Raw genomic sequence first — 12,373 nt, forward strand, 5'->3', positions numbered from 1 at the left:
GCACGGGTACCATCTTCCCATCCTTTCTTCCTCTCTCCCTCATGGATATCTCTGTGAAGCCCTGGCTGTCCTCAAACTCACAGAGATCCACCTGCTTCTGCCTCCTGAGTGCTGGGATTATAGGTGTGCACCGCTATACCCAGCTTATTTTCATTCTTTGCTCATTATTTAACCCAGGCTGGCCTTCAACTTAAAATCCTCTCACCTCAGCAGTATGAGTACTAGGATTACAGGAATACACCCCCACACCTTGTTCAATTCCCAATCTGGGTCCCAGGTCCCAATCAAAGTAGTATTCCAGCTACTACCCTAGCAGAGGCAGGTCTGTGGCACTGAGGGAATCATTTATTCAGACTATTTATCTGGGTACTAACTAAGCTGGACAAAAAGGCAGGTTCCAAGGAAACAAAACAATGAAAATGACAAAAATCACAGAGTAGGGCAAATGACCATAAAGGAATCATCTCTTCATCAACACCTTTCAAATTTGTGTGTGTGTGTGTGCACATGGTGTATGTTGGGGGGGTATCATGGCACACATGCAGAGGTCAGAGGAAAACTTGCTGAAGTCGGTTCTCTCCTACCATGTAGATCCTGGCAACTGAACTGAGGTCATTGGGCTTGGTGGTAAGTGCCACTGAGCCATCTCACAGCTCACTCCCATTTGTCTTTTTAAATTTTTGAAATGGGATTTCTCTCTTTGCCTCACTGGCTGGAAACTCACAAAGTTTGGTTAGATAGCCGACCTGTTGAACTACTGTTCCAGTATCTTCAAATGACTAACCTCATCCTTATGATTGGGCAAAACTGTCAATACTCATAACTTTAAAATCTTTGTATTTTATTGTATGTATACTGATTTTACCTAAAAAACCAAACAACCAAAAAGTACAAGCAAGGAAAGCAGCTTTCTTTCTCACTGATACAGCTTTAACTGGAGATGTCTATCACAGGCTCATGGTTTAAGTGCTCGCCCCCAATTCATGATGCTATTTTGGGAGGGGGGGGTCTTGCCAGTAAATAGAGTGCTAAGGGAGAGCTTTTATGAAGGTTATAACCTGGTCAATTATGGTCCACTCTCTTGCTCTGTTCTGCTATGATGTGAATGGTCTCTACCACATGCTCCAACCGCCACAAAAGGGAGCCTCTCCACTGTGTTCTTCTTACTGTGATGCCTAAAGTTCCCTGCACTAGCTGGGCGGTGGTGGCGCACACCTTTAATCCCAGCACTCGGGAGGCAGAGGTAGGCGGATCTCTGTGAGTTCGAGACCAGCCTGGTCTACAAGAGCTAGTTCCAGGACAGGCTCCAAAGCCACAGAGAAACCCTGTCTCGAAAAAAAAAAAAAAAATCCTGCACTAGTGAGCTCCAAGAAGCCTTTCCTCCTTTAGCTGGTTTCTGTGGGATATTTTAGTCCTAGCAACGTGAAAGTATTACTGATACCCTTTCACTACAGAAGGTACGTTTTCTGAGGAAGATAAAACCCGTTACCCTAAGACAAGACTACTGGTTAACATTTTACCTTTTTCTCATCAGTAAGGTCAAGGGATTCAAGCTGTTTTCCCTGGTCAGCTGCATAGAGTTCTAGGAGATTATCAAAATTTGTAGTTAATACTAGGGCTCCATTTTCCATCAGATGGAGAACAGACTGAAGGAGCTGTTTTCCCGAATCTTCCATCTTTGACTCCAGGTCATCAAATACTTCATATAAACAGTCTTTGAAAAATGTGGACCGCACATTACTGGTACGCTGCATGTGTGGGAGATTTGAAAGACAAAAAAAAAAAAATCATAAGTGCTTTGTTAACTTGTTTAAGTTGCAGAAATTATAAATTTTGAATACTTTATAACTTAAAATACTTTATAACTTAAAACGTCATCAGCTCTCATTGCAATAATGCAAATAGGATGGTACATGCCAAACACAATGTCTAGCAAACAGTAAGTGATCAATACTACCACATCAGACAGAAATGAGCACAAGCCTTTTATTTTTTTTATTTTTTTTTTATTTTTTTTTTTTAATTTTTTTTTTGGTTTTTCGAGACAGGGTTTCTCTGTGGCTTTGGAGCCTGTCCTTGTAGACCAGGCTGGTCTCGAACTCACAGAGATCCACCTGCCTCTGCCTCCCAAGTGCTGGGATTAAAGGCGTGCGCCACCACCGCCCGGCGAGCACAAGCCTTTTAGACAGACGGTTTGAATCTGGACAAATGGTCTGGCTGTGGATTCCTGGCTGGCCTAGAATTCAGTTCACTTTGACTAAGCTCGCCTCACATTTTCAATGATCTTCCTGTCTCTGCCTCCCTAGTGCTGGGATTGCATGGGCTATCATGCCCACCCAGTTTCTAAGTTATCATTTTATAGAAGGCAGAAAATGGACAAGGCTAAGAGATCAGGACTAAAGGATGAGGGTAGAAAGCAAAGTACCAACTACCCTTCAATTAGGCTTCTGATCAGAAGGCAGCACTCAGACCTAAGGTGGCTTAGTATTTTCTGCCCCCTTTATTCTTTTAGAGAGTCTGCTTTTTGGCAACTTGACACAGGCTAAAGTTATTTGGGAATAGGGACCTCAACTGAACAAAAAGCCTTCATAAGACTGCCCACAACAAGTCTGTAGGGCAGTTTCTTGATTAATGATTGATATGGGAGGGCCCAGCCCACACTGTGTGTATGGGGTGGGGTGACACCCTGAGGCGGGTGGTCCTGAGTGGTATAAGAAAGCAAGCTGCAGCACAGTGGTGCACACCTTTAATCCCAGCACTCAGAGAGCTTTGTGAATTCAAGGCCAGCCTGGTTTTCTACATAAGAGAATTCCAGGACAGATAGACTATATTGAGAGACTGTCTCAAAAACAAAAGACAAATAAAAAACAAAAACCATCCTGCCAGAAAAAGAAAAAAAAAAAAAACCAAACCAAAACAAGCAAACAGAAACAGCAAGCACGCATCAGGATGATAAAGCAATGAGGAGTAAACCAGTAAGTGACACTCCGTCATGACTCTGCTTTAGTTCCTGCCCTGTTGGAGTTTTTGCCCTGACTTAACCTGGACAACAGACCTCAAGCTGTAAACTGAAATAAACCCTTTTCTTCCCAAGTTACTTTTGGTCATGGTGTTTTCATTATAGCAACAGAAACCCCAACTAAGACCGAGGGAAAATAGAGAACATGGGGAACAATATGCAGCTCATGCTAGCTTTGAACTTGTTACATAGTTGACTGACACTGGTCTCAAACTCATTATCCTCTAGCCTCAGCCTCCAAAGTGCTAGGTTACAGGTATGTATTGCCACATTCAATTTAGCATCTCTTTTTCAATTACAGATACTTGGCTGCTTATGGAGTTAGGAAAACCACTTAATACTTCCTTGTATTGTTTTGCCCTGACCTAATTCAGCAATCTGTTTATAGATTTGCTGTGAAGAATATCTATTAAACGACAAAATTATGAAGAGATTTAAAATAAATTTCACGATTAAAATCTTGGCATTTTGCAATTGTTTTAACAGGGCTGGGGATAAAACCTACAGCTTTGGACATGCATGACTGGACTATATCCATAGCTATCAATTATTAAAAATACTAAACCCAGGGACTGAAGAGATGCCTCCAAGGTTAAGCTTGTGTTCTACTGCTGCAGAGGACCTAAGTTTGATTCCTGGTACCCAGACCAGGTGGCTCAAACAGCTGCCTGTAGCTCTAGCTCCAAAGGCTCCAGCACCTTCTGGACTCCCCAGGCATTTCCACTCACTCATACACACATCCACATATACATAATTAAAAATAAAATTAACCAGGTTAGAGAGATAGCTAGTTGGCTAAGAGCACTTGCTGCTTTTCCAGAGGACCTGAGTTCAGTTCCCAGCAGCCACATTGGGTAACTCTACCTCTAGAGGATCTGATTACCTCTTCTGGTCTTTGCTGACAACAGGAACACATGTGGTGCATATACAAGCAGGCAAAACACACACACAAATAAGTAAAACTAAAAAAAAAAATTTAAAAAAAGAAAAGAGGGGCTGGAGAGATGGCTCAGCAGTTAAGAGCACTGGCTGTTCTTCCATAGGACCAGGTTAAATTCCCAGCACCCACATGGCAGCACACAAATGTCTGTAACTCTAGTTCCAGGGGATCTGATACTCTCATATAGACATACATGTAGGCCAAACACCAATGCACATAAAAATAAATAAAACTAAAAAAAGTTTTGTTTTTTTTTGTTTTGTTTTCTTTTTATAAAAAAGAAAACCAGGTGCAGTGGCACGCACTTTTAATTCCACTATTTGAGTCAGAGGCAGGCAAATCTCTGAGTTTTAAGTCAGAATGGTCTAATAGTGAGTTCTAGGATAGCCAGGGCTATATACAGCAACCCTTTCTATAACAAAAGAAAAAAAGAAGAAAAGAAAGAACAGTAATAATTACTAACCACTAATGAATTTGAAATAAACCATTTAAACATTTGGTTTAACTACCTCTCCGGCTTCATGTGGAATATATGCATAAAGAGATTTTGTGCTGCATAACAGCTGCACATTTATAGTTGGTCCTGCACAACTATGTCATCTAAGTAGTAATCTTGATTTGCACAAGTGCACTCTACCAGATTTTCTTTTTTGTTGCTGTCATTTTGTTTTTTTTTGTTGTTGTTGTTGTTTTTCGAGACAGAGTTTCTCTGTAGCTTTGAAGCCTATCTTAGAACTTGCTCTGTAGCCCAGGCTGGCCTCAAACTCAATCTGTCTGTGCTGGGATTGAAGGTGTGTGCCACCACTGCCCAGGCACTCTACAAGTCTGTACAGCAGCAAAACAGCGTAATAATGTGTTTCTCAGCATGTACCCACTGTTAAACAATAAATGAGCATATTTCTGAGGATTGAGGAAATACAATGCCACTCTAAGGTGAGAAGTTGATTTTACAACCAAGAACACAGTAACTCCTGGGACAAAAGAAATCTGAAATGAGAAAGTAATTAGGTGAAGTGTTTTAATAAACATGGGATCCCTAGTCTATTCTTGATGTTATTCCATTAGATGAGCTCAGAGGAAGAACTGCTACCCTGGTCAAGCTGCCCTTGAACTTCTATACTCAAATGACCTTCCTTCTTCAGCATCCAGAGAAGCTAGAGCTACTGGTGTAAGAGATGAGTTGCTGCATCTAGCTACCAGGGCATAGGTTTCAAGTTCCTTGGAAAAAAGAGTTTTTTCTAGGTTCCCAAACAAGCAGACCTCTACACCTTCCAGGTTTCCTGGTCTCGCAGGAGTGAACCACTTAAGCAGATACAACACATTCAGTGTTCTTTTCCTACGGTGACACAGTATTTTATAAAATAACCTTTTTTCAGAATACTTACTAAGTAAGTGTTATTTTCTCAGTGAAAACAGAGCACAGTTAAAATTGTCCCTCCGTCTGCTGGGAACAAGCCATTTCTCTGTGCTCTGTTCATCATGGTTCTATGTTGCTCTATAGCACAGCACAGAGTTCTTTCTGCCACCTGCTGTCAGCAGCTGCAAGATTCTTTTCTAATGTGTAAACAGATCTAGAACTCATTTAGCTAAGAATGCAGGTCATAGTCTTCAAAGTTTACCTAGCTTCGTTACACAATCACATAATTACAACACACTAATGGTGCACAGGCAGTCAACAGGAGACTCTAATACTACTTAATTAGATGAGTAACCCAATCAAAAACAGAGAAAGGAGGCTGAAGAGATGGCTGAGTTATTAAGAGCACTTGCTGTTCTTATAGAGGATGCAGGTTAGATTTCCAGCATCCAAATGGCTCACAATCATGTGTAATTCCAGTTCCAAGGGATTTGATAGCCTCTTATGGTTTCCACAGGTCCTAGTCACACACAAAGTATGCATATATACAATCAAGCAAAACTCATATAAAATTAAAAATAAAAATCTATCACCTACCAAAACAGTGATGAGTATTAACTCTAGTTACTAAGTTCACGACACACAGCAGTCAACTACTATAAATGCTAGCACTAGATTTACTATTAAAGAAACATGATGCTCCCTTAGTTTATCAAACTCACAAGTCTATTCACCCAACCCAACATGCTGCAGCTATTTTATTTCTTGGATGGAATCCTGTAAATATAACTGCAACTGAATAAGATGACATACACAAGGCTATCACTGCTTTGTTATCTCCAATAGCAACAGACTATGCACCCATACATGGAAGACTAGTATGGTCCAGGACCATATCTTATCATTGAATGTATCCCAAAAGTCCAAAGTATTAAAGGCATGAGAACATGGGCTGTTCCGTTAAGAGATTATAGAACCAAGTGAAAAATCTTTGAGTCATTGGGGGCATATTCTAGGAAGGTGAGTCTGGGGCCCCAGCCCTTCCCTTTAACTTTTTAATTTTTTAAGTATTTTTGTTATACTACATGCTCCTGTCATGATGTACTGCCTCACCACAAGTGCAAAGTAGTTGGAAAAACTGACCATAAAGTGAACCTTCTCCTTTCTTTTCTTTTTATAAGGCAATTAGGTATTTTGCTATAGTGACAACACTGACTTACACTCTATACAGGAGAGCAATACATTGCTAGGTAAACAAACTAGAGGATAGTTATGTGCTATTTTTTTTTTTTTATTTTGGAGATGGCAACAGTGAGGGAAGGACAGATATATTGCTGCTTACATTTGCAAAGCTGGAAGTCTATATAGAAATACATACGAATGCTGACTTAGGGCAGAGAGGAAATAAGACAAACACACCAACAGGAGCAAGATATCTCAGTAGATATAAATAACTACATCCTTTTGATTTTTGCAATGTGTACACCAATACTTATTCAAAAAAGCAGAATTAATCCAGGTGGTGGTAGCACATGCCTTTAATCCTAGCACTCCGGAGGCAGAGGCAGAGGCAGGCAGATCTCTGAGTTTGAGACTAGCTTGGTCTACAGAGTGAGCTGTTTCAGGACAGTCAGGGCTACACAGAGAAACACCATCTCCACACACACACACACACACACACACACACACACAAGCAAAATTAAGTTTCAGATTAATAAATATAGTGACTTCTTACTAAAAAGTTTTTTGTTGTGTTTTCTAATTTTGTAACTCCGATGTGTACTTAGCTCCTTCATACTTACGATCACACATGCTATATTCCTACACCGGTCTGCTTACCATGAGCACAAGTAGAAGAGCCTAGGTAGACCATGAGTTAGACATGGGTGAAGAACATGAGGTTTTTTTTTTTCTATGAAAAGACTAAAACTTGGAAATCCCTTGAGTCACTTGTTTTAGCTAAATATCTTTTAGTCCCAGTTCTGTGAATTATTAAATCTTCTATAGCAATATTAAAAAGATTGAGAATTTCTGCTTGTTTGTGCGGCTTTGAGATGTGGCTTCACTATCTAACCCGGGCTAGCTTTGAAATGTGATCTCTAGCTTCTCAATGCTTGAATTACAGGTGGTATCCACCACTCTGTACTTGGAAAGATGGTTTTGTCATTGTGTTGATTTCCTTAGATTTGAAATCTGTTTTTGTCCGAGAACTAAGTTTCCCACCAGTGGCCTCTCGAAGCTGAGACAAAGGAATGAAAACATAAACAGGGAGTTCGGAAGTCAAAAGGAAATGCCAGACTCCCACACAACCTCTAAGAATTTTCCTCCTTCACTTAAAACAGTGCAGTGAATCCCGAGCTACTTCATCTGTTTTACCCTGTAACTCATCCTTCCAGTCCCACAGAGTAAAGGCAAAGGCAAGCACTCCTGATCACCTCTCTCCAAGTCACTGTCATTTCTACTGCATTTACTTTGAGCACTCATTTAATTGAAGTAAAACTGATGTTTGATGAAAAAAGGTGGCTAGGCTGCTCCACCCTTCCAACACTCAAGCCTTGCTAGTGCCATTTACTCTTCATAAAACCCCATGAAGTAAGTAATACCACAGGTTGTTGAAACTCACTGAGAAGCTCATTCTGGGAGTGGGGTCTTCCCTATTTCAGACACTTGTTTCAAACTGTCCTCCAAGATCTGGGCTAGGCAGGCTCACTTCCGTGATTCTGTGATAGTGAAGAGAACAGTAAAAGAGTCCAAGAAATGAGCTATGTCATAAGCCTCTTCTAACAGAAGTTACTACTGTTTATCCCTTGATATAAGAGCATCTGCAGGGGAAAAGAGAAGCTCAAGTCCAGCCAATGGAAGTTCAGCCATGGAAAAAAAGCTCAGCTGTTAAGCATTTGTTGGATTTAATGTTTTCTTTGATCAATAAGTCTATTTCCTCTACAGTATCTTCAACACCTGAGATTCTTCTATCTCTTATATTCTGTTGGTTATAATTATCTCTGTAATTCCTGTTTGTTTACCCACATTTTCCATACCCAGAATTCCCTCAGTTTGTGTTGTCTTTATTGCCTCTATATCAGTCTTCAAGTCTTGAACTGTGTTTCACCCGTTTGATTGATTGTTTTTTTTTTCTTGGTTTTCTTTGAGGGATTTATTAATTTCTTCCAATTTTTTGTTTGTCTTTTCCTCCATTTCTTTAAGGGAGTTTTTCATTTTCTCTTTTAAAGGTCTCTATCATTTTCATAAAGTTATGTTTAAAGTTGTTTTCTTCTTCTGGGTTCCCTCCTAACTTGGTGGTGGTGGAGTTGAGACAGGGTTTCTCTGTGTAACAGCTCTAGCTGTCCTGGAACTCAATTTGTTGACCAGGCAAATTCAGAGATTCACCTGTCTCTGCCTCCTGAGTGCTGGGATTAAAAGTATGTGCCACCACTGCCCAGCTCCCTCCTAAGTTTTTAAAGATTTATTTTTATTTGTGGTACATGCATCTATGTATATTATGTGCACATGTATGTGAGTGCCTGAAGAGTCCATAAGAAGGCAAAGATCCTTTGGAACTGGAGGTTGTCTAACATGTGTTCTAGAAACTGCCTTGTGGCTTAGGAAGAGTAGCGAGCATTTTAGCCACTGAACCATCTCTCTAGCCTCCTTTCTATTGTTTCTTGAAACAGGGTTTCTTTGTGTAACAGTCATAGTTCTCCTAAAACTAGCTCTGTAGACCAGGCTGGCCTTGAACTCACAGAGATACATCTGCCTCTGCCTCCTGAGTGCCAGGATTAAAGGTGTCAGCTTTTTTTTTTTTTTTAAAAAAAAGATTTATTTATTATATATACAATGCTCTGCCTGAATATCAGACAAGGGCATCATATCTCATTATAGATTGTTGTGAGTCACTATGTGGTTGCTGGGAATTGAACTCAGGTCCTCTGGAAGAACAGTCAGTGCTCTTAACCTCTGAGTCATCTCTCCAGCCCCCATACCTGGATTCTTATTAGCCCGCTGTATCTATTATTCTTGGGAGAAATGTCTATTCAAGCCTATTGTCCTCTTAAAAGAAGATTATTCTGTTTATGATTAAATCACTGCCAAACTCTGTTTTGTTTTCTTCGAAGAATTTTTAAATTTTACCTCTGATAATTAGGTTTGGGATACATTTTGAAGTAATTTTACATACTGAATAAAGACCTCATGGGCTAGAGAAATGGCCCAGTGGTTAACAATACTGGCTGTTCTTCCCAAACACCTGGATTTGGTCCCCAGCAACCACATAGTGGTTCACAACCATCTATAACTCTAGTCCCAGGGGATCCAACTCCTCCTTCTGGCCTCTGAAGGCACTGAACATACAAGGTACACATATACACACAAGCAGACAAAACACCCATACACACACACACACACACACACACACACACACACACACATACAAAATGATAAAGGTGTGCGCCACCACCTTGGGCACAGGACTGGAATTAAAAAAATCTCATGAACTCTTTTTCTGTTTGTTTGTTTTGTTTTTTTGGGATGGGGTTTCTCTGTGTAGCCTTTTTTGTCCTAGAACGGTTCGTAGACCAGGCTGGCTTCAAACTCACAGAGATTCACCTGCCTCTGCCTCCTAAGTGCTGGGATTAAAGGCGTGGGACACCACTACCTGGCGTGTGTGTGTGTGTGTGTGTGTGTTAATTTAGGGTTTTTTTTTTTTTTTTAAGTTAAGTTAGTCTAAGATGGTCTCAAACTCTCCATTACTCTAAACTGGCTTCAAACATGTAGCAATTCTCCTGCCTCAGTCTCCTAGTGTGGGAAGTATAGGCATGCACTACTTATATCTGAATTCTTTAAAACCCATTAATTCTTTATGTGGATTTAAGTTAGTAACTTTTTTTCCAGTTAAGAACAAGGAACTAAAAAGAGGAAGTAAGAAATCCTAAGGTCTATGGTAAGTTTTAGGCACATTTCTTTCTACAGTCTTGAGAAAAGGGATAAAAATTACTGACAGTTAACTTTTAAGAAGTGTCCTATTTCTTCCAAAGTGTATTTAAATTATTAAAATGTGGAACATGTGGGCTCAAGTACAGGCTTGTGGTTCCATTCCAAGCAACACACAGCCTGTAATTCAGCACTTGAGAGGTGGTGACTGTAGGACCAGGCATTCTAACCTATCCTTGTCTTCAGCTTTAGGCTGACCTTGGCTACATGAGATTGTTTCAAGTAACATACATGTACCAATAGTCCTAGCATACGTGAATCCTAATTTTCAAGTAATTTTTCAGGTAAAGCAAGAAAGACTTATCCAACTTAGTTGAATAAAATTCTTTGTGACTATTTTGAGTTACAGCCTCTAAAAATAACACTAAAAACCGGTTTCATTTTATCCCTTTGATGATAAAGAATTATCTGCAGCTGGGCAAGGGGGTACATGCCTATAATGTTAGCACCCAGGAAGCTGAAGCAGGAGGACTTCAAGTTTGTGGCCAGTATTGGATACACAAGATGCTTTCTCAAAACACAAAAACAAAATCCCAACTTAAATCTTTCTAATATTTCCTTAAAGTCATGGATATCAGGGCACCTTTTATAACGAGCATAGAAAAGTAAATTCGCCGGGCGATGGTGGCGCATGCCTTTAATCCCAGCGGTCAGGAGGCAGAGGCATGTGGATCTCTGTGAGTTCAAGACCAGCCTGGTCTACAAGAGCTAGTTCCAGGACAGACTCCAAAGGTACAGAGAAACCCTGTCTCAAAAACAAACAAACAAACAAAAGTAAATTCACAAACAGAATGAAATGGACTCAGGATAATTACCCTGAACAGGCTCTATAGATACTTTGCAGGAGAGTCAAATGTTATAAATACACAAGCAATATGCAAATATTCCTGCTTGAGTAAGAAACTAATCCTATTATGAGGAAATTTCACAGGCCATGGCATACAGCAGACTACTCACGGGGGAGAGTTTCTGAATGAGGTCATGGGCAACGTGGACAAGGTTCTTGTCTTCATGGAGACACTTTTGAAACTTTTTGCTTTCCTCGTCTTCCAGAAGATCAAAATCAATAGCCGCGTCCAGCAAGGCCTGAATTAACCCCTTCCAGGATTTCAGGGCTGGGACCTGTGGTGCAACCGCAGCGCTGATGCCTGTGCCAATCACCAGCACGAGTTCTCGAGGTTTCTTGGTTTTCAAGCTTGGAAGCAGCTTCCTGAAAAGGAAAAGGCACAAAAGGATTGGAGCATCCAGCAGACAAAGCACACAAGCCAAGACACCTGACAGAGATGTAGCTGGCTCTCATTATTCAACAGCTCAACTTGTTGTTTGCTTTGTTCTGTGAGACAGGGTCTCACTGTGTAGTCTTAGCTGGCCTACAACTCACTATGTAGACCAGGCTGTCCTTGAACTCAAGACATCAGTTTGCCTCTGCCTCCCTAGTGCTGGGATTAAAAGCATGCACTTACTAAGTTTTAGTTGTAAAAATGAGGATTCCAATTTCTGACACTTTTCCAAAGTAGATGAAATGAAACACCATAATATTATTCCAAGTTCTTGTAGAAAGACAAAGCAGTAGCTATTTCAGGAATTCTGAGATATAATCTTAAAATCAACTTTCTCCTCCATAGTCCTCTCTAGCTAAGAAAACCACTAACATTACAGCAGGTTCAAATGTATTACAGCTGAAGTTCTGCCAACTAAATTATTCTTTAAGCCAATGGTAATTTCAAAAGGACACGTTTGACTTGTTTTCAAAAAGAAAATATTTTCATACAAATTAAGTTGATATTGTTTGTTGAGATATGAATGTAAAACAAGAAAGACAATAAAAAACTGGACTCCAGATTTTATAAGCAAACATAAAACTTAGCATGAAAGACAAATCCAGCGGACAAATCTGCATGGTTTGGTTCTAGACATCACTGAGTTAAAAAAAAAAAAAAAAAAAAAAGTGTTCAGCAGGCTTCTGAAAACATGAGAGAGAGCCTCATGTTTTTGTCAGAACAAAATAGCCCGTTCTCATGGCATTGAGCAGAGTCCTGCTGAGAGACAGCATGTTTCAGCTCCCTTTCCC

At 40.2% G+C, this 12,373-nt stretch overlaps 1 protein-coding gene across 2 annotated transcripts in view; it reads right to left on the reverse strand.

Moving 5' to 3' along the window:
- The window catches only part of Fam118b (family with sequence similarity 118 member B), a 47,462-nt gene that overhangs the window by 8,083 nt on the left and 27,006 nt on the right, over positions 1-12,373 (reverse strand). For both annotated transcript variants that reach the window (XM_057766871.1, XM_057766870.1), the window contains exons 3-4: positions 11,260-11,512; positions 1,521-1,748 (exon numbers count right to left, since the gene is read on the reverse strand). In XM_057766871.1, the coding sequence (XP_057622854.1) occupies positions 1,521-1,748; positions 11,260-11,512 (481 nt within the window). The remainder of the gene's footprint in view (positions 1-1,520; positions 1,749-11,259; positions 11,513-12,373) is intronic.

The sequence above is a fragment of the Chionomys nivalis genome, chromosome 4 (assembly GCF_950005125.1).
Source record: "Chionomys nivalis chromosome 4, mChiNiv1.1, whole genome shotgun sequence".
In the NCBI taxonomy this organism is placed as follows: domain Eukaryota; kingdom Metazoa; phylum Chordata; class Mammalia; order Rodentia; family Cricetidae; genus Chionomys; species Chionomys nivalis.